A 26,093-nucleotide genomic window follows, 5' to 3' on the forward strand; every position below is an offset into this window, starting at 1 on the left:
GAACTGAAATTTCCCTTTACCAAGATATGTTTATCTGGGGCAAGATTGACAGTACGGGGAAGGCGATCGCTATGGAATGCGAAATTACTGGCTCTTAGGCATGTCATACTTCGATCCCGACTTAGAGGATCACATTCTATAATATAATTTGATCATCCAATCTTTACATTTATGGGGATCATGTTCCGGGACAGGTGTTCCACTATGGATATATTTGACTAAAAGAAGAAGAAGACGAAAGATAATAGAAGTGTCATGCAAAATATAAGAAAAGAAAAAGAGAAAGGCGGATAGGCGTGCGAGTCCAGATTCGATTGAGACATGCGGTTACTTTGCGAGACCCTCAAAACGCAAAGCGCCCAGCAACCCATCGATAGCCTTGCGTGGTTGGAAGACTTAATAAAATATAGGCAAACACTCGGTAAACGGTTCCTATCAGCAAAAGGATCCTAAAAATTTCCGTGACTCGTCAGTTGACCTTTCTCGCACGTCAAGATAAGGGAAGAGATCACCCTCCATCAAATCCTGTTCTGCCCGCGACGTAGCCGGTAAACTTCGCGGCGGATTCAGTATCGTACAAATATGCAAAACGCTCGACGTGCTCCGTGAAATAGGCCTCTGCAAACCAGGTCTGGGACCGGTCAGAAGAGGGTCGTCAAAGGAAGAAAAAGGCCGACCAGGTTTGATATTCGTGAAACCTACCCCAGGACAAAGATACCAGAACCATTCAACATTCCAGGACTTGATAGAAGATAGAAGAGGACCGTAGCCATTGCAAATCCCCACGATGAGGCACAGCAAGAGTGAGAGGAACAATGCGTTTTCGCGCTGTACCAAGGCGGCGACAGCCGAGGAAAGACCGTAGACGCCTGCGGAGATCCACGTTAATTTTTTTTTTGGTCTGACTCCATGGTCAGGAACTCACAGTAAAAGAATAACATATTTAGCACAAGCAGCATCCCAAAGGAAATTGCAGGCGTAGCCAGGATGATGTAGAAAGTGGTGAAGTGCAGCGCGGACAGAACGATACGCGGGATGGTCGACAGCTCTTTGCCCACAAAATATGCGCTGCGAGAATCCCCGGCATCGACTTCTCGATAGAAGTTGTTTTCTGTATTGGAGATATAAGAGTGTCGCTCGACCGCTTTTGTAGCAGGTTGGGACTTACTTTCTCCTCCAAATGTCTCCACCCCCGCGGGAGCAGCGGCAAGGCCTGGAACATAATCAATTTTTGTGTCGTCACTTTCCAGTGATAATGATCTTACTGATGGCAAGACAAGAAAGAAGAGCCAGTTGTGGAACGAGTGTATATTCCACTGCACTGGACAGGGGCTCAAAAGGATGTCTGAAAATGCCATGGAATAGGTTGCCGTCAAATTTGTATACAGCAAGCCCCATGACGAGTCCTGAGATTGCGCCCACAATTAAACCAACTACCGAGGTGGTGGTTTGCCGAATTTGTTGTCTCAACCCACGAACAAGATGCAGCGAGCATTGTCGATACCAGCGAGCCTTTCGCGAAGCAACCATCTCGGATAGGGCATTGAGGGTTTCTGTCCTGGCGTGGGAGCAGCAAGTCTCAACAGGATCCATGCCTTGGATGTCTTCAGTGAAAGGCAAGAGTTCCGTATCCGAAGACAGGATATCCATAATCGCATCGGCTGGATTGACGCGATCTGAGATATTGTAACCTCGGGCTTCAAAATGAGCTTTCATATCATCCGCATTCCCCATGTAAACTTGGTTTGTGTGGTCCAAAAGCAGAAGATGGTGAAACAATTTGAATATCTCGGCCCGCGGCTGGTGAATGACACATACCACCGTCACGCCCATTCGGGAAATCGACTCAAGGAGCCTCATAATCGACAATGCCGTGCTGGCATCTAACCCAGAGGTTGGCTCATCCAAGAGCAATGCCAATGGCATAGCCACAAGTCTCAAGGCGATACTCACCCGCCGGCGCTCCCCACCCGAAATCCTCTTGCCTGTTGTCGGATCTCCCACGATATTGTTCTGAATATGCTCGAGCCCCATGCAGGACATAATTGATTCCACATGTTGTTTGATAAACGCATCTTCTTTGACGCCACCCAGCTGAATGCGAGCCGAAAGTAACACATTCTCGCGGACAGTAAGTTCGGCCAACGCGGCGTCGACTTGGGGAACAAAGCCGACGAGCTGCTTGAACCGAGAAAGATCCTCCTCGGCTCCGTTCAATGTTGTAATCCCGGCTGTTTGACAGGTCTTGCCCGCCAAAATGTTCATCAAGGTTGCTGTTTTCGAAGTTTAGTTCTTTGATCCAAAAGGCCCCCAAAAATTGTCCACCTACTCTTTCCGGCACCTGATGGTCCCATAATCCCAAGAAAAGCACCTCTTGGAATATTCCCCGACAGGCCTTGGATAATTGGTGGATTCTTTTTGTCTGGGCGAAATTCTAGGTCACGGAACCCGATCTCTATCCCAGTGTCCTTCAGGGCCAGACTTTGCATGAGGGCTTCGGTGAGCTCCCATCCTGAAGGAGACGTTTCTGACTCGCAATGCTGGTAATCTTCACTGTAAGCTTGCTTTTCACCTTGCCTAAGCCAATGAAGCTGTGACTGTATCCCTTGACAAAACGAAGGCAATCTTAAGCGCCCACAAAGAAATCGCCAAATGCGTTGGCTAGAAGAAGTCGAAAACCAATACGCAGCTAAAAGTAAAATGTCTGCTAGAATGATAGCAAGAAAGCCAACCAGGTGAAACTCTCTAGTGCTACCCTCGGGACAGATGGAAAGTCTCATGCAGCGAAAGGGCTCGGCTGTACCTAGTGGACAGAAGTGTTCCGGCGGACATTGGATCCGGCTTCGACCACCAGGCGGACAGTAAAACCCAGGCGGGCATACTACTGGTTCATAGATGCCCTGTGGCTCAGGACATGTGTTTGTGAACTGCCCAAGCCGAATAGTTAAGCACTCAATTGTGGGCTGACAGTACTCTGGGGGATTTTCTGCAGTGCTGTTTGGACCTAAGAGTGTCAGCACCTCGTAACCATTTCAAGTGGATGACATACAGTAAAATCCTGGGTTGCATATGTCCGAATCCGCCAGGGGGATTGGGTTGCTGCCCCCGAAGCACCTCGAAGTTTCCATGTAGCTTGATGTGACGGTAGGGGAAATGCCTGGGCCATTTCCTCATTTCTCAATGTTTATGACTGGAAAAGCAAAAAATAAGATATACGACCGTGCTTTGTTTTGCATGGGCTGGCCGGAATCTCGAGTTGAGTATGTTTCCAGCAATTTCTAATTCTCACTGTGATTCTGAGACATCCCGTGCCTGAAGAGATATACATGCCTTGTACCCCAAACATGAGCCCAATTAGGAATACGGGCATTCCACAAGGCCTGGCGATGGCCCGAGTCTGTATAAAACGCAGGGATAAAAGATCAACGCAAGGGTGAGTTGATCTTTGATTAGCATAGCTCCGCAGTAGTCATATTTATGACACAACTAGAAGGGATAGAATATTTCAATACAAGAATGAACAGCTTCCTGAGAGGTCCAAGCGCTTGGAAGGAACCCAGTCTCTGGGGCGATCATCGGTATAGGCATTTCGACCCATTGAGAACACGGAGTGATGCGAATTATTGTCTCGTGGGCATCAATTGAGTGTCAGTCTGCCCACGAGTGAGCATGTCCAACACAAGCAACCTTGAAATAAGGTTAAAATTAACATCGGATCCACTTGCATCCACTTATGGGCCGCCTCCCACTCCCATTACCAGCCTTGTTTACCCGTAAATGCCAAGCCATCCGAGGCACGCAGTGCGGCCTAAAAACAGACATCTGGCAAGATAGAAAAATGTCAAGACTTTGGAGGCAAACTCGAAAAAGTAAGAGAAGGAAAAACAAGATATCATCGTACTATGAGGTGTATACACCGGTAAGACGACATCATAAAAGAAGCAAGCTGATTCACGGGCTGTATTTTTACCCTGCCATATACTTGACTCAAATAATATTGGCAAAGAAAACAACTCCGTTTCAACAACCCCTCTTTCTCAATTTCGAGTCTCCACGTTCGACGAATCCTTCTAGGGGCAGTAAGACCACCTGAGATAACGAGCTGATTGTCGGTGGGTCTTCCAACCTATTAGGGAGAGAGGAGGGTTGATTCAGTGCTAATCGGGCAGCAACCGTCGATGACCTCCGATATAACATAAGTTCGGCTTTCTGTTTATATGGAAAATATGGACCTCAAATTAAATGTGCTCGACAGAGGGCTGTCTCGATCTCTGGAGCATAGTCTCACTCTGGTCTTCCATGGGAAGCGTGAACTTGAGGAATTTCGCTCGACGGCACAGGCCTTACTCGTCCACTGGCCTGTTTTGGATACAAGACTCAATTTTTGGGTAAGAACTGCCAGCTCAATTGATGAAGACCAGGAATTAAAACTCACACTGCTAATAACAGCGCACGTCGCTCAAGCTCCGACGGCAGCATTCTCGCACACCAGAAATATGGCAAGGCATAAAGCTCAATAAACGGGTAGAAGCAGCAGTGAACCTTCCATCACCGGAGCAAGTCGTGCAGATCCTTAAACCCGTAAATCTCGAGCTTATCTTCGGCAAGGCAAGCTTTCCTGGAATATTGCAGGACAACGTGCTGATAATTCAAACCGTGATGTTGCTGGGTGGATGTATTCTGAGATTCAAGATTCAGCATCCATTTGAAGACTCCCATGGTATTCCACCCAAAATAAAAAGTATGATCCATGTTGTCCATGACGCCTGACAGTTTATCAGCGATGCTTCAAATCGCCCAAACCTATTGTGCGATTCTTGATGGAAAGTTGATCAGTGGAACTTCTGTACTCGGCCACCGGTAAAGTTGAAGCAGGAGCTGCGAGAAATAATACCGGCCGAGTGCAGTCACTGTAGGGGTAATAGCCACAAGATCGCAGCGCGCTATAAGGAGACCCTCCGTGCAAGCTGGGTGGTTTCCTTGAACGGCTCCCGCAGGCAGATTGTCAGAAATATAACACGCCCCTCCTCAAGATGAGCCAGCAAGACGCTTTTAATCCCCCAAGCCCACGTTGACAAGTGGGTAAATAAGGCCCATAACCGCGGAGCTCAAGACACTGAGCACGACCTTGTCATCGCATTTCTTTACCAGCAAGCCAAGCGAGATCCATGCTGCAAGCAAGACTTCGGCATCATTATGAACATCCAGCGCCAGCTCGAGCATGAAGCAACCTTTGGAAATCCATGGGGAGTAGTTCCCCTGTCGACCGATTCCTCGTGCTGGTCTTCCGGGCAAGATCAACTGGCATCTTTGGTCGATGGCGCCATTCAAATCCGTCGAACAATCATTGCCGCGAGAGGACCGCAGTGCGTAGGACAGATCATCGAGCAAAATTCCTGCATGAAGAATCGACCTATAATACCGCGATCCTTCGGCGCGAAAGAACCCCAGGTGATCGTCACATCTTGGGCCAGACAGCCTGTCTTTGATCTGTGGTACAAGGCAAAAAGCCATTGCTGGTACATGCGAGTGTGGATTTGTGGACTGATCTCAAGTCTGGGAATCGCTCTCGATAACTTGCTGGTCTTATGGAAGGAGAACGAGGATCGAGGTTGTATGGGGCATTGGGTTCATGGAAAATTGGACCGTAAGTCTTGGGCAAGAATAGTAGAAGCCTTAAAATGAAAAATGGCGTTCAGCATTCGGTTTGAGTTTCTTAAACAACACTCACTATGGAACATGACTCTCCGGCCCTTGGTTCACGCATTCCTTTTGCTCCAGGCGCTCTTTAACCAACGCCGTTTACTGAAGGTAACATGGTTTTCGAATTCCAGTGTTCTGGCTTCATCCCCCCCTCAAGTGGTAGGTGGTCGGGTTGGGAAGTCGGAATGCCAATATAGGAAATTCCGTGGCCGTTGAAAACTCTTATCGGGCTAAAAATGAAATATATAAATAGGTGCATAAATAAATAACTCAATTAATCAAGTATGGAAGGGGAAAGGGGAGGTCGGGGATAAAAAAGAGCCGGGAGCAGAAGCATATAGTTCCCGGGGAGAAAGCAGAAAACGGCCCACCAGGGGCGTGGAGGCTGGACCCGGGGGTGCAATCCTGCCTGTAGGTCATTTTAATTTTATTCTTTGATTCTGCTTTTGAAGAAACAGAGATCATCGATCCGCAGGATTTGATGGCCAAGTTGCCGCCTATCGAGAAAGGCAGCTCATCTTGCAAGGGTGGGGGCAAAAAAAAGGAAAGAGTGCGAAAAAGAAAAATACCGGACACCACCCGGGTGATTAAAAGTACAATGCAGGGTATATCCCACCCAGCCTCGTTTTCTTACGTGTGGTCAGACTCGGCGTGCGTTAGGTTCTCGAACATCTTGACAAGAAGCTCCACAGGGTCGGATCCACGAGAAACAACTGCTCATCAAGAATTCAGCGACAATTAAGTGACAATTTTGTCAGTTTTTCTTCCAGATCCTTAGGGAGGCCTTGTTCCTTTTCTTGTCCCTTAGTTTTTTTTATATTTTTTAAGGTTATTTCTTGTTTCCCTTTATTTCCCTTTGTTTCCCTTTGTTTATTTTTTTTATTACTATTTTCTTTTTTTTTTTTAAAAAAAAAAGTTATTCTATACAATGTAAGGCAATGATTCACACATGAGGCTATGCACCCTAGTAAGCCCTGGATAGGGGCTGTATATACGTTGATCATTCTCTATTTTCAAACACTATTTCACTGGCGAAATAGTACACCCTAGCAACCTCGAGAAAGCACTGAGGAGATTGAATAATGATCCCTAACCCTAGCAGAAATAGGCATACAGCTTGCGCTTAATTAACTGTTGGACATGGTAATACGTCCCAGTTTTCCCATTCTCTGTCTTCCTTCGCCTTTTCTCTTCCCCTGACAGGACTTGCCAACCTCAAGCCAATAACCTTTGAAAAAGTAAACTCAGGGAACTATCCTCTGATATATTTCTTTGGGCTATCAACATATAATCAGAAGTCTTCCACCACTTCCCAGATCACCTATAGAGCAGAGAGACCAGGTAAGCAGGAAGAGAGATTCTTCCTCTCGATGACGACTTGACAGCTTCCCTTGAACTCTCTTAATTATGTCTGCCTTTTTATTTTGCTCCCTGATTCTCTCTGCCTGGCCCTTTACCAACCCTCTGAATTATCTGGGGCCCTTCAATTGTTGAAAATATAATATCTTGCCTTCTTGGCCCCAAAAGCTATACTAACCAAAAATGGCAACACCCATTGGGTTTTGGCTTTTTTAGTTAGCCCAGGAAAACAGGTGGATCGACGCTAGCCACCCACATCATTAGATGATTACCATAGTGATCATCCAAGATATTCGGGGTTTTTCTTCTCATCCCAAATAGGCCCTCGTTGTATCGCCAAGCAAGACTTACGTTCAGCAGGATCAGAGCTATTCGGGATAGGGGCCAAGTTGGCTATCTAGTGGCGAAGCGGACGCAGATTCAAACGCGAACAAAATAATAGTAGTCCCCTAGACCCCTGCAACCAAAAAGAAGCTGCAGACCTGATTGTGTCTAATTGTTTGCGATACCAGTGAACTTCACCCAAGATCCCCAGAGATTCAACAACCTAGTCAGAAAAATACAAAATATAATCCAAAGAATCACATCTATCATAAGAAGTCCACTATTCCCTATCTTCTAGGAGTCACTGTTCATCGAGAAATTTGTGGATACAAATTCTTTACGAACTCCCTGTGAGGCGTCTATTTTAGGGTACATTGTGTATATGTTGCTGTGACTGTCATTACGAGCAATGAGACAAAGATTGAGCAAGAAGAAGCACTAGGTCATCATGAATTTTGTCTATGCAATCTACCATCACTTCTACCAACACTCCGGTTCGGTCCCATCAATATACATGGTCCCGAGGAAAGGGGAGCAGTGGCTCCACCGGGTTGACGCTACCATCTTGTGGGTTGATTGGGGCTGGCACGGCCACGAGAGCAAGGTATAATTTTTTTGGACTTTTTTTTTGTTTTTGTTTTTTCTTTTCTTTTTTTTAAATTATATTTTTGCCCCAACGTGAGCAAGAGATGAATGGACACCTGGACAGGTCTGCACAGGCGGCAGCTCTGCATATAAGGAAAGGAAACCCCAAATCATGGTTTGTCTTTGTTCAATTTTCTTTGACCTTGGGTTTGGAACCAACAATCATGGCTACGGCGACTATCCTAAACCCTATTGTGCATTATCTTTGTTGGGTTGTCGAGAAAGCTCGGGAAATAATCTGGCCTTATCCACGAATTGACGAAATTAATCTGGTGGGTTACCTTAAGCCAGGATTCATTACCTTTGTTACTGCTGCTAATCACACAAACCCCCATCAGGATATATATATTATTCACCCGAAAGAAGAACCCCCCGTCCTGAAGGTCTGCGACGTCGTCAACCCTATCAATGTATGTGGACCTATATGATCAAATTTCTGGACACTTCTAAGAAGGGCAGGGGAAAATATGTGAGCTTCCAGCTCTGTGTCTATTCAAAATTGAGGGGAGAGCTTTTGACACTGTGTTCTGTGGTCGTAGTAAACCTGCGGTAAAGAACATAGCCTCTGTATATCTGTCGGAACTACTCAGGGTTCCGACAGTGCTGCCAGGAATGGAAGGTTGTGATAATGGGGTACAGAAAGCGGTGCCACAAAATATTTGTCTGTCTTTTGCTATATATCTGTGAATCGGGTTGGCTAGGTGATTAATCTATAGCTGTAGCCTCGAAAGATAAAGAATACTGAGTATCGTGAGATTGATTTTAGCTCGATTTCACTAATGAGTTGCTCGTGATTTATGGAAGGAAAGAATATCTAAAAAAAAAGAAGCAGGTAGTTAGGCCCACGTGTAGGGAGAACAGTATACTTCAGTAAAGGTGCTGGTTCTTGCTCTTGTCAGTATTACCGCTGCCGCTCTGCGATCTGACTAGCGGAAGGTAAATATTGTGCCTATGTATTGTAGTGTATTCAAGTGAATACGCTATATATGACTTGGACCATTTTTTCTCAGGAGATACAGTACGTTCATTAGTGAGAGTGGACAGCCCCACCAGGCATTGTGACATGCCCTATGGAAATATCATATAACGAAGTCCATGGTGCTGATCAGTGCGTACAGTGACGGTCCATAAATTTCGACAATAATGACCCATATACATATATTATATAATATACTGCTAATAAAAATATATAGAAAAATATATCAAAAAAATACGATCGTAGCGTCAATTCCGACCGAGATATCTATAGTAGAAGAAAAATTATTCGGGGGTTGATATATTTGGTAGGCGGTATAGGCGGTGTAGATATGTGGGGCGGGCGTGTTGTCGAAACTTATGGACCGTCACTGTACATACAACCCATAATATATATATAATGATACGTGGACTTAGTGTATATTGTATGTATAGGAACTTGCAATATCAAGCCCCTGAGATCTAGAACTACTGACCCCTATTCTTCTTGGGCTACTTCTTACGGCTCCTGCGACCGGAGGGTTCCTACCTACTACAACCATCATCCTGAATACGCATACGGAGTAGATTGCAAAGCAATCAGGCCAATCTCTTCAATATGTAGCTTTATTTATCAAATGAATTGTGGTTGTTGATTGCAGAGCACCTGTAGTTTCCAAAATACATATACCTACTTGTCCAAACAAACCGTCACCTTTACATGCTTCTCAGTCCCTATCTTTATCGTTGCGGGATACGCCTATAGAGCAGTTCGGTATCGAGTTAAGCTGCAGAAAATGGCCGATTGGAGTCTGTTCAGAAATCCCTGGCAGCAAGGGCATACGCTCAACCTACGTTTACGCTTCAAACACCTCTACTTGCAGTAGCAAGAAACGAGTATAGAGACATATTGAAGCTGCTGTTTACTGCCGACGACCCGGTCTGATTTGTGTCTAGCCTTATTCTGGGCGGCGCAGAATGAACATGTCGCAGATTCACCAATACAAAAATTTTCCTATCTTGGACTTAGGGACAGGCATGCCCGGGGCGAGATGGCTCCGGGGGTGTCTTTCAAGGCTGGAACACAAACAGAAGATAATAAATAATAAATAATAAATAAAACATAAAAATCGGTATACGGGGGCGTTGGGGAATCACCTTCCGAATCAAGGCAGATATAGTTTGGTGGGGAATTGGGCCCCTGATCGCTTTGTGCAGAGCGGATCCCTGCTAAGTATCGACAAGCTGTGAGAGGCTATCACAAAATCAGAATTTTATCGAAGGGGCTTTTATTAATTCATTCAAATTCCTTGAATTATTTTCCCTCGTCAAACTTTGGCAGAGAACAGGGGCAGCAAAGTGAGAGGAGCATGCATACATTAGCGCGGCCTCGTTGCTGCTGTCGTTTCCACCATTAATTTCCGCCGTCGTTTTAGTTTTTCACTGCTCATTTACCTAGCCTCCCCCCTTTCCTGCGGCTCCTCATTTCGCCTATTTTGTCTCCTGACCCTTCTTCGGATGGATTCTACCAAATTCCCTGTGTTTCCTTCAGATTCCCTCATATCTTGATCTGCCTAGCCTTTCTCTGCCCCCCTTTCCCCTTATTCTTCTGCGTATCTACTGACAGATTTTTATTATGCTCTTTTCTATATTAATTCTTCTTCTTTATCTACTCTGGTGAATAATAAAAGCAAAAGCATGCATTGAAACAAGTTGGACCATCATATATCAGTCAGTCTTTTTTCCTATACCACTGGCTTTGCTCAATTACTGATTTATTTATGTACAATCATACAGTGACAATCGCATTGCGCTTTCTTACAGAACACCTTTATATTACGAATTTCGACAGTATATTCCACGGCCAAAGAACAACCCCTCGTGATCCCCCACATGGCGTGGACCTAATTTAGGGTTCAGAGAATCCTGATGGATGTCGCGCATAATAAACGCCGAGGTTAGAATAACAATCCGTCTAGCAGGAAAATCATGTTATACTACTGCAACATATGTGTGATGCATGTGATACATTCTGCGTGGCCAACCACTAATGACTATGCTTTCCGATGGTGATTTTGTTTTCAACCGCACGCGGTTTCACGAACATGTAAAAACAACGTTTTCTTGGGATGGTTGCGGGCCGGGCCGCAGGTCCACGTGTTAACTGGATCCTCCCGCAAAAAGTCTCAACTTTAGTGTGACACAAAAGAACCACAACAGCCATGCGGCACGGGAAAGTTGATTTCACGGATCTTTTTACTTGACCTGTGTCAGTTAATGGCTTTATGAGTACTCCCGTACTATATCTGTCAACTTTGAATAAGCAGCGACCTTGGCTCGAGGCAAACAATGATGATGATGCACATAAAGAGAGAATGGATGGACAAGTGAATTTAGTGAAGATAGCTATGGAAGACAAATATCCACACAGTGCTAGCATATTGGCCTTGGGTACCAATCGCTCTATTTTAGCATCGACTCCTGAAAAGTCCTCATCGTCTCACGTGATCACACATCAACCAGTCACTGTTCTCTATTCACCGATCGAATCGCTGGGCCATTGGACTTGGATGAAAGCAGGCTATTTTCGTAGCTGCCTGGGTCTTCTGCTGTGCGGAAAAGGAGTGATTGAACATAAAAGGCTGTTAAGCTTTTGTCATGGACCATTCATCGCAGAAAGACCAATTTTGTGATTTCTTTTCCCGACAATCGGTGCTCTTGTGTTTTGACCTTCCAGCCTGATTGTAAGCAAAACAAGCCTATTTAGGTTGGCAGACATGGCAATAGCCGATCAGACTCATACACATCGTGCTGAAGTCTGACTCCGAGAAGGATTCAACAGGATTGTCCCTAGAGTTCAAGACAATGTATTTGGATTTGATGTAGCTTTCCATCACTGGCCTGGGTTGTCGGAGCATATGGATAATTACCAGGTAGGGCTAAAGCGGGATTCCCAAAGTGCGACATCGGGCAAAGTTGGCCTGAATGGCCTAGATGTAGCCCTCGGGAGTCGGGAAGTCTGCACATCTGGGGTCAAGGCAGGAGTGAACTGCATTGCCCACCGCATATATTCCCCCATTGCCAAGCGCCTCCTTGGCTTCTCGGATGAAATAATTGGCAAAATCGATATTGAATCCACGGGGCGTAATCCAGTTGACGAACTTTGGCTCCATGTTCCATACCAACCAGATCTGGTCTCTGCGGGACAGTCCCTTCCACATCTTTTCATTCGGGTCGCTTGTTTTGGGCCGTGGGAAATCCGGGTCAACAAGTTGAGCCCAAATTCTCTGAGGACTCTAGTAACCCGGTCAAGCCATTCTTCGAATTGCTCAATTTCCTCGAGGCGGCACCCTTGATCATACAAGTGAATTTTCTCTGGATTCGGTAGATCAGTGCCCTGACCCACGACTGAATCCTGTCCAACGTTTTCGCTACAGTCTCTTGCCGGATCGTACTGACGGTCTGGCGTCGCAGCTGGAGCAGTCGCCTTGGTGTGGGTTTTTTTGAAAGCAGATGGGTGACTGATTGATTTGAGCTGCATTGATTTGTGGATTGGGGATGAAAGCATCAGTCAGTCCTAGACTAGGGATTTCCCAATACTAGGAACTCGGCTGGGAGGAGGTAAAAGAGAAAAAAGTGATAAAATTAAACTAAGATAATGATTGATAGTAATAACTTAAGAGTCCAGTATAGAAAATTTGGAGCAACCACTCCCAGCTGCGAGGAGAAGCATCTATTTTTTGCCTTGAAGCAGGAGCTGCTTCTCCTTCTTGATCCTCTTGACTACGTCAATGTCAATCTTCAGAGTGTTAGCGACGGTGTCAGCTGGGGTCAGGGCGAGCCACTGGGAGAGAGAAATGTCTGCCACGCGGTCGCTCTTGTAGAGTTCAATCCAGACCAGCCTCTCAGTCTCCGAGGTGTTTTCAATGTAATGGCCTGCGTTTAAAGGTCAGTATTTTCTATACCCACGGTTTAGTGGAAAGCTACATACCACTGTTGTCCGGGAATGCGGCTGTGTCGCCAGCCGTGAAGTCGAATGTGCGCGCCTTGGAGTCACCAAGGAAAATCGTCGCACGAGCAGTGCCCTGGTGGAAGTAAAGCCACTCCTCCGCCTAAGGAATATTATATTTAGCATTGCTCCAATGCAGTTGGTAATAAACTACACTCACGTTGGGGTGCCAGTGCAGCTCACGCAGACCCTTAGGCTCCAGTTCGACAATCGCGGCAGCAATGGTCTTGGAGATGGGGAAGTTGGTTGAGTCAATCTTGCGAAAAGTTCCACCGTGACCGGGGACGGGCTCCGACTTGTGCTCGTACGTGTGGTAGACGTACGAACTGTCGCCCTTTAGAGTGCCCTCGGGTGCTTTCTTGGAATCCTCACTGACCGTGCCGTTCAGAATGTACGGGAACTTCTTAGGCACGGTCTTGAAGACGTCGGAACTCACGCCGAAGTTCTTGGCCAGGATCTCAGGGGGAGTATGGGCGATCCAGTCGTCGACCATGAAGGTAGTTCTATTAGATTTAGCATGGTTGATCGTATTGATGGGTCTCGTGTATTGAGAAAAGCCGACTTACCCAATCTTCTCAAAGTCACCGTCGTCAAAGGCGAGAAGGTACTCGTTCTCCTCGTCCAGACCCTGGACATTGTGTGCCACACCCTTGGGGAAGTACCAGATATCGCCTGTCTCCAGTTTCTCCGTGGTGAAGCCGCCGTTCTCGTCAACTCCGGTCAAAAGTAGAGAACCATTGTAGACAAAACCCCATTCGGCCTGCTCAGTGAAGTTAGCACCTATTGGGGTGAAGACAAAGATCTGAGAACACTTACCACTCGGTGCCAGTGCAACTCGCGGATGGCGCCCTTCTTCAAGTGCTGCTGAGCACCGGCGATATCATGACTCTGCGGGAGATCCTGGATGACCTGCTCGCGAGACCAACCACCAGGGAACAGCTTGGTCTGCGACTCAGAGAAGCTCCACTTGACATTAGGCACGAACCCGTTGTCAGTGCTGGGGGTACGGAGGTGGTCCGGGTTTTGTTTATCGATAGGCTTGTTGGTACCGCCTGCGACCAGGAACAGTTAGTATAAACTAGCATGACGGGCAAGGCATGTCCCTACTAACCGAGGATAGGGGCACCCTTGCCACCATGGATGGGTTGCTCATTGGGCGACTCATGTCGCGTCTCGAGCTTCGGGATGGCGAGGGCCGAGGAGAAGAAGAACCCGAGAAGAGCAAGGCTTTCGGATTTCATCTTGGAGGGACAGAAAAGATCAAGTGAGAAATGAATATATAGGGGAAAACCAATGGGATGTGGCCTGGTCTGGCTTGGCTTCGAAGCCCTGTATCCCACGCCTCTATATATACGTTTCCTGGTCTTGTTTCCCCTCTTTGATCAGTAGAAGCGACCAGAGCGCGGGAAAAGTCAATCACCACATCATCTTCCGATATCGCGATATTCGCATGTTTATCATGGTGAATGTTGATTTTGAAAGTCTCTTCCTTATGCGCCGAGAGATTGACTGGTCGGGAACTCGTGATGCAACAAAGAGGCCGGTCATAATTTCAAATCCCGCGCGATAGCCAGGCAAAAGGCCGGGCAGGTGTTAATGGTCGAAATTAGACTAACCACAGACCCTGTGCAAGGTTTGACTGCAAGTATAACAACATTCCTTGGCATGTTGGCGACATCCCTCATGGTTTTGCGGGTGAAGACGATCCGCATGGAGAAATTGTGACCGCCGATCCAGGGACCTGACAAGCGATCTACCAGGTCCATGATTCATTATTTGGGGAAGTGGCTCATCTGGCGGGAAATGAGAAAGAGAGAGAGGTTCGGTCTATTGAGAATCACCTCATCCGCTGCTTGACTGACTGGTCCCCCGGCCAGCCTTGGCTTTCTTGGCGGGCTCGGTGGTGGACAGTTCCCCCGAGAATGGAGCTAAGCTTCGCTTTGACCCCCGCAGGGTCCATCTTCCAGCAAACAGGAGTCTGCTGATGCCATCGAGAAGTGGAGAAGTATACTCTCTCCTGCCAGGTTGGCGGTGGCTCTTCCCAATCGGGTAAGTCATTGACCTTGCCCTAGTTCGTGGTCATTTCGCCACAGACTGCAGACGAGAATCCCGCAAGTTCACCACGGGGAGGAGGGCACTGTGACCTTCTATCTCGCATTGCTGACGGCGCATTTTTGGGTTCCGACTATTGATCTCCACTGTCCTTGAATCCCTGTCCGTGAGCTATAGTTTTCCATTCAGAAGCCACGATCAGGCTGGATCACGACATCCGATCAACTTGAGGAGCACTTGGCTCTGCAGGAAACCAGGTTTTGGGAACACCACGGCCGTGATCGGCTCCTCGAGATGACTCGAAGTCGTCGTGTTTGCGGACAGCGTCGACCTTGCGATACCGGGATTTGCCCTTCCACAGATCACAATAGCCATGGACTACTGAAAAGCCATCAACAGCCGGGATTTGACCCTCTTGCGTGCTTAGGTTGGACGATGTCGATGGCGAGAGGGGAGGTGACAGGGAGACGAAGAAGGAAACAAGAGATTGAAGATGTTAGAAAGCCGGCTCGGGTATATAAATGATGAGGTATTCCTCTCAAATGTGCTCAAACATCGCAATTCTTCTCAAGTCCCCTTTTCAATATAATTGGATCTAACAAGATGAAGCCTTCTCTCGTTTCCATTGCGTCTTTGCTCTCCGTTGCGGATTGTCTTTCGCTGCCGCCGCTCATCCCCAGTATTCCTGGGGTGACGGACCCTCTGACGACCAATGCCCCTCCGTTGCCCATCCTTCAGGTGCCCACTCCACCCCTCAAGAGTCCTCCCTTTGAGGGCAGCAACATCAAGCCCAAGAAGATTGGATACTTCTGGACCGGGTCTGGTGACAAAAACCACAAGGGTATGTCAATGAATAGCGTGTCTTTGAGACGTTTACTAACAAAAGCTGGTAGACTTCCTTGCTACATACAGTCTTGATGATGTATGTGGTTACCCTTGGCCCTTAGTGTACGAGTGATGTATTGACCAAATGACAGGACACCTTCGGCACCCTTCTGTGGGTCACCGACGTGCCCAGCAGTGGCAACGACCCCCACCACCTTGGCCCGTCTCTTGATGGCAAGACCCTGTGGGGTGGAGGGCTTCTGTCTCTCTTGAAGACTCAGGTAAGTTTGCTCTTGCATCCCTTGAATCTGGGCCCACACGTCTGACCCATCCCCAGGACACCGGATTCTACTTCGACACCAGTGACCCGTACCGCCCCAAGTTCCTCAAAAGCAACCGGGCTATTCTCGGCTCGATTGCAGATGAGGTCCGGGCCAAGCCGGATGGAGGCTTCTTCATCACATATATGGGCTCTGCAGTGGGCACCGCACCGGGCCGTCTCATCGAGACGGACAAGAACTTTGACATCATCCACGAGTGGCCTGAAGACGTCGAAGGCACGCTCAACATTCTCGGCGAGCAGTTCTCGCCCCATGGTCTCAGCATCGACTGGGAGAAGAAGCTCATCCTGACTTCTGACTTTGTGGAGCCCATCTCTATCCTGAAGCCCAGCACGGGCATCCGGAGGGCTAATACCCTGCGTCTGTGGGATCTTGATTCGAGGAAGATTCTTAGCACGCTGACCATCCCCGATGTGAGTTTGAACCCTCCTAAGAAATCCAAAGTGAGATTTACTAAAAGTTCTCGCTAGGGTGGCGGTATCCAAGACGTCAAGTTCATTCCCGGGCACCCCGAGTCGGCTGCCCTTGCCACTGCCGTGCATCTCGGTCAGGTGTGGGTGATTTACCCGCTGCGCAAGGACGGCAACGGCAAGCAGGGTGTGATCAAGGAGCTGTACGACCTGGGGCCGAAAGCCCGTGACACCACTGCCATCTAGTGAGTAATCTTTCAACAAACCCGAAGTTTTTTTGCCGCAGTGAGAGAGGTAAAGCTAACCTCAACCTTTCTACAAATAGTACCGACATCAGTCAGGACGGCCGCTTCATCTACCTCACCCTAACGACCGCCAACCACATCGCAGCCCTGGATATCAGCGACCTGGACAATGTCAAGCGTCTCGACGATCCCGACGAGGACCAACCCACCGTTGGCCCGCATTACATCAAGGTCACGCCCGACCAGAAGCACCTGGTCGTCACCGACTACTTTGTGCAGACCGGCCAGATCGGGTTGATCAACACACCCGCTGACTTCAAGGCGCTGTACATTGATATCAACAAGGATGGCAGCTTGCATTTCAACCGCACTATCGACTTCAATAAGGAGTTTGCGAACCGTGGTGGTGGCAAGCCTCACTCTAGTGTTGTCTTTGACCTCACAGACCCGGAGCACCCGATCTACTACTAGACATCGTTAGATGGCGTCTAGCTCTTCTGAAAGGGGAGGTCATCGGCGGAGACAGATATTATACTTGAGGCGGTTAAGACTAATTTGTATCTTCCAAACTCTTGACGTGGGCTTCATGGCCATGTATTTAGTGGTAGCATTTCTCCACTGCCTAATATATACCATTTCTGTGATCTTTTCATTGGACTGGTACTTCCACTACCGAAACAGTCATAATTCAAACGGAATCCACAGTAGTCACCTTTTGCGTCGCATCCTTCCCTTGAGCCAAGTCATCCTTAGCCCCCGCCGACACACTATCCTTCCCCCCAACAGCCTCAGCATCCAAAACGGCCTGGAAAGCGGTACGTTTGGGCAAGAGATAGCGCACATCAATAAAGCGCAGCAGGCACGTCATGATAACCACCAGAACCAGCAGAGCCAAAGCCGACTGCCACCCATACTTATAATACGGAGCCTGGGACGCAGGCCAGACGAGGACCTGCGACCATGCCGAGATGGCATAGTACCCAGCGACCGCCACGCCGACGATGAGCGTGCGGACCTCGGGATCTTGCGGGATGAGATCAGCCAGCCAGGCGAAGATAAGAGGTGCGGTACCGAGGCAAATAAACGAGATAAAGTATGATACGTAGGCAGCGGAGAGATTGACCGTGGTCGGGTGCGCGGTCCACACACTCATGATAATGCACGGGATAATCCCAATGATGCATTGCAGCACGATGAGCGTCCAGCGCGTCTTCAAGATATCGGACAGCAGGGCCCAGATCCACACAAACACCACGTTGATGGCCGACCCGCCGATCGGGATCGCGTTCACCTGCGTCACGCTCCAGCGCGCGCTGCCGTTTGGGTTCTTCAGCGCCTTGAGGAACAACGAGAAGTACACGTAGCCGTACGTGCCCAGCACCGTGGCGATGTACAGCACCGAGATAAAATATACTGTCCAGCCACTGAATGTGCGCCGGACGCCTGCCCAGCTCATTTTCTTGGGCTCGGCTCGGCCGGTGCGTGCCAGTCGTTCCATTGATAGCTCCGCGTGGGCTTTCGTGAACCAGAATGACCGGGGGTTGGGCCGGTTGGGCAGGTCGGGGATCATGAAGAACCCGGCGAATCCCCAGACCACTGTGATGATCGCGTTGATCACGAATAGCCACCGCCATCCGGCCAGCCCGCCGTGTCCATCCAGCGTGTCAGAAATGGCAGCCTGTAAGGCTCCGGACATCATCTGGCCCACTGCCTGGCACGAGTGGTAGAAGCCCATGCGTTTGGCGAGTTCGGTCGGCGTATACCAATACACTGAGAAGAGTTAGTTTACAGACCATGTTGAGATGTACCATCATCGTGCTCAGTGAGGAGTTCGATCATGGTTGACATACTAAACAATGTAATCATGCCCGGCCACGCACTGCTCTCACATAACCCGAGAAACACCCGAAGTATATAGATCTGCTTGGCACTCCTGGTCATGGCGACCAGCCCCGTGAGGACCCCCCAAACGATCTCCAGGCCGGGCAGCCAGAAACTAGGGCGCACATAGGTCAAGATTATCTGAGAAGGGATCAACATGATGCAGTATGCGACATTGAAATACGTGGTAAATCTTGTGGCGGTCAGCGATCTTCGAGGGTGGCTGGTGTGATTTTTTTTTCGCTCACAAATTCAGTTCATTGCCGTAGAGATGCAGGTCTTCCATCATGCCCGAGACATAGGCATTGTTGATATTTTGCTGGTCGAGGTATTTAATAACTGTAGCGTGGTCAGTGGGTGTTTTTTGTAGAATCAACAAAAAGTGCTCGCCCTACCCTGAGAAATACAACCAAAAGTCAACAAGAAGATATCCAGCCGTCGCACAAGAGCCTTCTCCTCTGGCGATCGCCCATCTTCGACGACTGCATTGCGACGAAACACGTTCCAGGAGACCATCACGAAGGTAGGGAGGGGAGAAAGAACAAAAAAGGGACGGGAGCAAGGGCCATGATATACATCTCAACCCCTCGCTCAGATCGCGCGTGATAAGAAGCGGGACTACATTCCTACGGAAGGATGCCGGAGCGAACAATAAGAAAGAAAAAGAGAGAGATAGGCGATTGCCAAGCAGACAATTGCTTGATTTAACCCAAATCAACCTAACGCTGGCGCTAGTTCGGGGCGTTCATTGCGATAAGAAGTTTCCCCGCACGGAAGAGCCGATAGCACGAAGATTGTGGACACTATTTATCTCGCAGATTTTCGGGCGATTATCACTTGCATCCTGCGGGTAATCTTTGTGGATTTTTCTCTCGTGTATAGTCATGGCTAATCATCCCGGCTCCAGCAGAAGTCTCCCCAACACATCGCCGGGGTTGAGTTACTGGCAGCGTACGACACGGGCATTTCCGTCTCTCCTCGCTAATCGCCATGTTGCAGTTCCGCGCGTGGCCAAATATGTGGTTATTGGCTCGGGGATCTCCGGCGCTTTGACGGCTTTTGAACTCCTCGAAGCTGGAGTTTATGGGGAAGATGTTATCATTTTAGAGGCTCGAGAAGCAGCCAGTGGTGCTAGCTCTCGCAATGCAGGACATGTCCGACCAGGTATACCCTCAGAGAGAGAGAGAGAGAGAGAGAGAGAGAGAAGAGGACAAAAATGTACTAACAAAGTTCTTCTTAGATGCCTTCCGAGGTTTCACAGCCTACGCCAAAGTCCACGGCGAGGAGCAAGCACTTAAGATCATTGCCAATGAACGTCTAGTCCTCGAGAAGGTGGACGAGTTTACCCGCAAACACAACGTGCCCTGTGATTTCAGCTTGACAACCACTTTTGATGTGTGCATGACTCCTGAATTTGCTGCGTACGCAGCTGAGAGCCTCGACGCATATAAAAAAGCCGGCGGCGACACCTCTCATGTCAAGTGTCACCAAGGAGAAGAGGCCCAAGCAAAGACCCGAGTCCCGGGAGCAGTCGCCGCATACGAGTGGCCCGCGGGGTCCAGCCACCCTGCAAAGTTGGCACAATTCCTCCTTAAAGCTGCGATAGACAAGGGCGCGAAGCTGTTCACATTTTGCCCAGCCACCAAGATCAAGAAGAATGAGGCAGGAGAGTTGTGGGACATACATACACCGAGGGGAGTTATGACCACAGAGAAGATTATACACTGCACCAATGCCCATGCCGCTCTGCTACTCCCCAGGCTCGAATCATATATCCAACCCAATCGTGCGCAAGCACACACGCTCATCCCCACGCCCGCCTTCGCCGCGGAAAATGCATTAACCAACACCTTCTCGCTGCGCTACAGTCTGCACCACTTCTACTCCCTGATCCAGCGGGGCGGTGATGGAACCCTTGTGCTGGGAGTGTCGCGATCGAATCCGACGCTCAGTGCCGAGACACTAGCCGGTCGATTTAGTACAGACGACACACACTACAATGACGAGATTGCGCAGGATGCTCTACGCAATTTTGGGCAGATCTTCCCCGATTACAAGGCCGAGGACGCTATGCATGGCGAGGGCTTGGAGCATGCCTGGACGGGGATTATTGCAATGACCACCGACTCTGTGCCGTTTGTGGGTGCAATTGACTCTTTGCCTGGGCAGTATATCTGTGCGGGGTTCAATGGGCATGGTACGTTGCGGCCGAACTACCCTATTACTTTGAATTGGATATTGGGGAGCGAGGCATTTATACTGACAATATCAGGCATGGCGCGGATCTTTACTTGTGCCCCGGGTGTCGTCAGGCTTGTCCTTGGGGGTAGTTGGAGCGACACGGGCCTGCCGGAATGTTTCCAGTTCAGCACTGACAGACTTTCCAAACTCACCGATGGATCTGTGTCATCGGTCTGGTAAAAGTATCAATCAAGAAAGCATTTTATGGCGCAGTGGTTTCGAGCATGAGTGTTACATGCTAATCGCACAACATCTCCAATCTCCAATATCTACTTGAGGTTTGGTCAACCTCTGGTCAAAGTCCACTCGAGGTGACCTCAAAGTCTAATCAGTCTGGTCAACAGGCGTCTGATTTACATCGAATGTTCATGTAGGCTGGGAGAATGTAAGATAATCCATTTGTAACTGCGTGCGGTAACTATCTAGTGGCGACACCAAGTGAAAGAAAAGCAAATGTAGCACACGGGCATTCCCTACCCTATACTCTCGCTACCCATATCCTGTGTCCTCTAAGGGGTAAGGGGGCATCGTCTTCAAAGGCAGGTTTGGAAGGCCTCAAGGTCGGTGTCGAAGTCGGCTCTGTGGGGTGCTTCGCCGTCCGGATTAACCTCCCCTGCAGAGCTGGCGTCTGCGTCATGCTCAGTTCTGCCGGGATCCCTGTCGGTGCTGGAGCCGCTGTCAGTGCTCCTCTCCATGAGGTCATACTCGGCGTCCTGGCTGGCATCTTTGTCCGCTTCTGCCTGATTAGTAGGGTCGATAACATGCTAGGCTGTGGCGATTGGGCTAGCTCGGTGTCCGGTTCAGGAGACGTGGAGCCAGAGGGTATACGGAGTTGCTCGCGAAAGCGAGAGAAATCTGGTGTCGGGGTAGGGTTCGACGCGGATCTGATTGTGTTTGCTAGTCTATACGCCGTCATATCTTTAGTTCATTCTCTACCCACACCCGTAGATCAGGGTTTCGGTTGCCATGCCGAGGTGAATAGTGGGGATGCCCCGAGTCATCCCAGTGACAATATTAGTTTGTGGAAAATCTTGAATATTGCAATATAACTCTCGGTTGCACGAGGTCTGGCTAGTCGACAGAATTGAAGATCGATAAATCAGACCGTGTTGGAAAGAATGGTGTCAATAGAGTCCAGTCTTGATACCAACTGGCTTCATCGAGACAGCTAGTATCTATGAAGAAAGACGGCAATTCGGCAAACAGGATAGTTGTAGCAAGATCAAATCAAATACATCAAGACTATTCACAATAATATAATATCGAAAGTCGAGTGAGTCCTGGCTCTCTCGATCACATAATCCCCGTGGTGGCCGTCTATAGTGTCACGCCATGAGCAATGATGCCCGGGCTCTTAACCGCAGGCAAGCAAAATAGCAAGCCAAGAAGTACAACGCTGCAGTTCTCATTGGCGTCCTGCTAAATGTGGTATCTTTCGAGCTGAACCACAAGTGCAGCGCCATCGCCCGAACACGCAAGAGTGTGTATAATGCTGGCCAAAAATCATATCATCGGAACAAGAAGGCTGTTTTGTACCAGCCAAAACAGCCGAATCCACACATAACATGGCCCACAATGAAGAGGCCGGAAACTCAGATGGTCGTACAGATTAGGATGGCACATATTCGTAGCGGCGCCAGTTATCCTTCACCCACCATTCCGCAACATGAGCCGCATCGTTGATCCACTTCATGGCATCCTCGCCATGGCGCCTCTTGACCTGTTTCATCAGGGCCAAGAGGTCAAACGACATGAGATAGTCCAGCTCGTGCGGGTCAACTTCAATGTCAGAGAATCGCCACTCGACGTCGGCCACAAGCGGGACAATCAGACGGTACGGCTTGGTCGCAGACCGCAGAGCCAGCCACGTTGCGCCCGTGTTCATGACACTGAACTGCCAGTCTTCGACTCCATCCTTCTCAGGAATGAGGGGCCGAATCATCGATTGACCTTCGTACATCGGGAGCAGGTCTTTGATGGCATGCGCAGACTGTTCATCCAAAGACGACGACTCCACCAACAAATCCAGAACCGTCGGCACGATCTGCATGGAGGTCACACGAGGGTCAATATCAACCTGGGGAAGTTGCGGGTGGGCGAGGACCAAGGGGACATGGAAGTTGGCCACATGCGGGTTGTCGTAGGGCGTCAGACCGTTATTCTCCGGAAGAGCAATGCCGCTATTGCGAGGTTAGCCAAGGTACAACTACTAGAATACCTGAATAATAACTTACTGGTCACCAGCCATCACGAACAGAGTCTCGTTGGCAACTCCAGCTTCCTCTAGGATGTTCAGTACATCTTGAATCCATTGGTCACCCAATCCAACCGTGTTGAGATAGCGATTGACGTTTTCGGTATTTTTCAGCAATGGCGACCCGATCAATTCGTTATACTCGTGGCTTGGTGTGTCCCAAGGGTGATGGGTGATTCCAGTCAGATGCCCGATAAAAAGCCGTTCATGCTTCTCCTCGGCCTCCTTGAATGCATTGAGGAAGTAGTCCCGAATTCGTGATTCAGGGTACCCCCAGAAATTCATCTTCTCTGGTAGAGGCTTGCCTTTCTTTTGGAGGTCCTCGTTGATCTGATCTTCGGCGATTGTGTCATTGAAACCCAGGGCAGGGAGCAGAAGATCTTGGTTGTCGTAGTGATCCGTAATGCTCTGCATGAACTTCGACCGCCAGGGCCAAGAGGTATAGTTGTCTGTGGTGGGCGTGTTATTCAATTGAGTGTTCAAGGCCCCGAGAATATGCGGCATGCAGGGCTGGTAAATATGGTAGTTGTATTCGCGGCTGAAGTCCATGACGAGCGGCAAAAGACCACACACACTCGCAGTGATACTCTTGAGGGTAAAAGTAGCGGCGGTGTAAGCATTTTTGGCGTGGAGGCCTCCATATGGCTTGAATGTCTTTTCGTCATCGTTGAAGCCGGACCGGGTGCCAGTCAATTTCTCCGCGGTGCGGGTCAAGTTGGCCAGCCGTGCCTCCACCTCCGGGGGAACCTGATTCCCACCGTATGTCTCACTGATAATTTTGAACAAATCGGATTCCTTGCGAAGCGGGAAGACATCTTCCCGAGTACTTTCCAGCTTGAACAGCAAGATATGCTTGATGTTGACATTGCCACTTTTAAGAGCCTCCCGAAGCGGTTCAATGACTTGACTGTCGAGGTTGGAGATATGCAGAGGGTCTTTCTTTGGATCGTAATGAACGGGCGCCTTTTTGTTGTCTGCGCTCTGGTACCAGTCTCGGAATCCCTCCAACTCTTTGGCCGGGAGCCAGTCCAGCTTTGGCGGTGGGGCCAGCGCAGTGTGGTTACCAAGCCAACTGTAGTCCCCTTCCAGCTTAGGAAGCTGGACAGATTGCTCGCTGGAAGACTTGCCCTTGTCGAGGGGGCCGACAATCACGGTCTGGGAGAGGAACATATACGTGGGATCTGACGGGCGAGCACAGCGCAGGAGGAATAGAAATACCGTGCAGCCGACAGCGAGGAGACCCAGCACCCGAGAAAGCCGACTTCGGGGCTCCGGGGCTTCCATGGGATCCTCCATATTCAGTGACACTGGGTCGCTGTCCTCATCATCAGAGTCCTGAAGGGCTACTTGCTCGTAGGATTTCGCATCCTCGGTAGTTTGTTTTCGGCGCCAGCAGTTCCGCATTGCCGCATAGGACACGATTGTGTCGACCAAGATTTCGACCCCGTTGTATAGGTGCGGAGTGGCAAAATACGAGGTCGCGAAGAAGACCACTTCGACGATGCCAACACCGAGCATGCCGGTCAAAAGCGTCTTGACCGAGGCGACATCGCCATGGAAGCCGCGTGCTTGTCGCCAGTGAATTTCAGCGCCCGTCTCGACGTAAAAGTAAATGTTCGCTGCGGCCAGCCCGGAGATAGTGACACTGGAGAGCAAAATCAATTGGTGAGTCGATTGAAACAGGGTATTGTCACGGTGTGAGTACCAAGGTGATCGACGTACCTCAAGAAAATGGCCGGTAGGGACGACACAGCACGGACCCATCTTCGCTGCCAATTGCGACACAAGGTGTGCACGAGGAGAATGCAGATAATATCCTGCACAAAGAATGTCGGGCCCCAGAGAAAAAGCTCAGACGGATAGAGGGATGTAATATGGGAATAAATATGAAGACATTTCGCCGAAATTGCAGATATCAAAGCCAGAGAAAAACAATATTTGCGCAGTCCTGGCCAACAGCGATCGAACCAGAAACTGGGGGAGAGGACGAGGCGGACGACGTCCTGCCAGCGGTGCGACCCGCAAAGGTTCATGATGAGTATTGAGCAAACGAGAGAATAACCTCCATTCCGAGGTGAAACAAAAGACTCGAGAGAGGGAGAGACGAAACACTCAAGGAGAGCCGGGCAGAGAGAGACGAGAAGCGAAGGGTGTGAGAAAGGAGGACCCAACGTTCACGCAGAAGGGCCTGTCCACATGGCAGATTGCCCTTTCTGGGCAGGCCCCGCTGGGGGCGGGGCCAATCATACGAGCGGAATAATTTTATGCGAATTATACGAGTCGTGTGAGACGGTGGATAATTATGGTTATCCTTGATTCATAATTATGAATCGCCTGGATGAATCATCTATCCTGTCCACTGGGCAGGTGTAATAAATAGTATGGGCCATTTGATGAATGCAAAAACCTCCGAGTATACAATTGGAACTACCGTCTAGATCCGAACAATCTCGCTATTTCAGCCCTGGCCACAAGGCCACGCATTGCTTGTCGGATCTGACAGGGGCCGCCAGATCACGCCAATCCCGGCCAACTTGCCTCATAAATGTGGGACGCCTCAGGCTTGGCAGGAGAGAGGAAAGAAAATCGAATTTTCCTGTTGATTACGCCAGTCTGTGTCAGAACAGGACGACGCATAATTACTTCCACATGCGGAAATAAGTTCCATAGTTTGTCCGACGCACCCCGGGGTTGCACACCTGCGCGCCGTGGAATTCAGGAATTGCTTGGCGAAATATCGCTCGCTGACTCAGAAGAGGTCAGGCGCCTCGGGACGATGCCTGAATGTACAGGGATGAACAAAGGGTAATTTGAACCATGAGCAAGTCAAGCCGCGTGGCTGGCGTAGCG

The 26,093-nt window shown here is 49.1% G+C and overlaps 9 protein-coding genes across 9 annotated transcripts; 2 read left to right on the plus strand and 7 right to left on the minus strand.

Annotated features, from left to right (window-relative positions):
- Positions 1-508: 508 nt before the first annotated feature.
- Positions 509-2,832, minus strand: NUU61_004474 (ABC transporter; the record flags this gene model as incomplete). The annotated part of the gene is made up of 7 exons (XM_056655056.1): positions 509-631; positions 703-869; positions 926-1,111; positions 1,169-1,213; positions 1,266-2,273; positions 2,330-2,577; positions 2,804-2,832. The coding sequence occupies 7 exons, from the start codon at positions 2,830-2,832 to the stop codon at positions 509-511; spliced, it is 1,806 nt and encodes a 601-aa protein (XP_056513083.1).
- A 2,220-nt stretch (positions 2,833-5,052) lies between these two features.
- NUU61_004475 (uncharacterized protein) lies at positions 5,053-5,525 on the minus strand (the record flags this gene model as incomplete). Its single annotated transcript, XM_056655057.1, has 2 exons — positions 5,053-5,396; positions 5,423-5,525. The coding sequence occupies 2 exons, from the start codon at positions 5,523-5,525 to the stop codon at positions 5,053-5,055; spliced, it is 447 nt and encodes a 148-aa protein (XP_056513084.1).
- A 6,450-nt stretch (positions 5,526-11,975) lies between these two features.
- On the minus strand, positions 11,976-12,526 carry NUU61_004476 (uncharacterized protein; the record flags this gene model as incomplete). Its single annotated transcript, XM_056655058.1, has 2 exons — positions 11,976-12,281; positions 12,392-12,526. 2 exons carry the CDS (start codon positions 12,524-12,526, stop codon positions 11,976-11,978), a joined length of 441 nt encoding a protein of 146 aa, XP_056513085.1.
- A 192-nt stretch (positions 12,527-12,718) lies between these two features.
- On the minus strand, positions 12,719-14,235 carry NUU61_004477 (uncharacterized protein; the record flags this gene model as incomplete). The annotated part of the gene is made up of 6 exons (XM_056655059.1): positions 12,719-12,921; positions 12,977-13,097; positions 13,155-13,497; positions 13,561-13,754; positions 13,811-14,046; positions 14,106-14,235. The coding sequence occupies 6 exons, from the start codon at positions 14,233-14,235 to the stop codon at positions 12,719-12,721; spliced, it is 1,227 nt and encodes a 408-aa protein (XP_056513086.1).
- Positions 14,236-15,619: 1,384 nt separating this feature from the next.
- On the plus strand, positions 15,620-17,338 carry NUU61_004478 (uncharacterized protein; the record flags this gene model as incomplete). The annotated part of the gene is made up of 6 exons (XM_056655060.1): positions 15,620-15,887; positions 15,940-15,968; positions 16,024-16,152; positions 16,209-16,625; positions 16,683-16,867; positions 16,948-17,338. Coding segments are annotated over 6 exons (1,419 nt in total), but the record flags the coding sequence as incomplete, so codon positions are not given.
- A 217-nt stretch (positions 17,339-17,555) lies between these two features.
- On the minus strand, positions 17,556-19,264 carry NUU61_004479 (uncharacterized protein; the record flags this gene model as incomplete). The annotated part of the gene is made up of 4 exons (XM_056655061.1): positions 17,556-18,637; positions 18,718-18,941; positions 18,997-19,087; positions 19,144-19,264. The coding sequence occupies 4 exons, from the start codon at positions 19,262-19,264 to the stop codon at positions 17,556-17,558; spliced, it is 1,518 nt and encodes a 505-aa protein (XP_056513088.1).
- Positions 19,265-19,632: 368 nt separating this feature from the next.
- On the plus strand, positions 19,633-21,169 carry NUU61_004480 (NAD(P)/FAD-dependent oxidoreductase; the record flags this gene model as incomplete). The annotated part of the gene is made up of 3 exons (XM_056655062.1): positions 19,633-19,912; positions 19,989-20,945; positions 21,021-21,169. The coding sequence occupies 3 exons, from the start codon at positions 19,633-19,635 to the stop codon at positions 21,167-21,169; spliced, it is 1,386 nt and encodes a 461-aa protein (XP_056513089.1).
- Positions 21,170-21,524: 355 nt separating this feature from the next.
- On the minus strand, positions 21,525-21,957 carry NUU61_004481 (uncharacterized protein; the record flags this gene model as incomplete). The annotated part of the gene is made up of 2 exons (XM_056655063.1): positions 21,930-21,957; positions 21,525-21,725 (listed from the first exon to the last, which is right to left on the minus strand). A coding segment is annotated over exon 2 (189 nt), but the record flags the coding sequence as incomplete, so codon positions are not given.
- Positions 21,958-22,598: 641 nt separating this feature from the next.
- NUU61_004482 (uncharacterized protein) lies at positions 22,599-25,276 on the minus strand (the record flags this gene model as incomplete). The annotated part of the gene is made up of 3 exons (XM_056655064.1): positions 22,599-23,169; positions 23,224-24,888; positions 24,966-25,276. The coding sequence occupies 3 exons, from the start codon at positions 25,274-25,276 to the stop codon at positions 22,599-22,601; spliced, it is 2,547 nt and encodes an 848-aa protein (XP_056513091.1).
- Positions 25,277-26,093: the final 817 nt, after the last annotated feature.

This window comes from Penicillium alfredii, assembly GCF_028826965.1.
Source record: "Penicillium alfredii strain IBT 34128 chromosome Unknown utg000005l_segment0_segment0, whole genome shotgun sequence".
Classification (NCBI taxonomy): Eukaryota; Fungi; Ascomycota; class Eurotiomycetes; order Eurotiales; family Aspergillaceae; genus Penicillium; species Penicillium alfredii.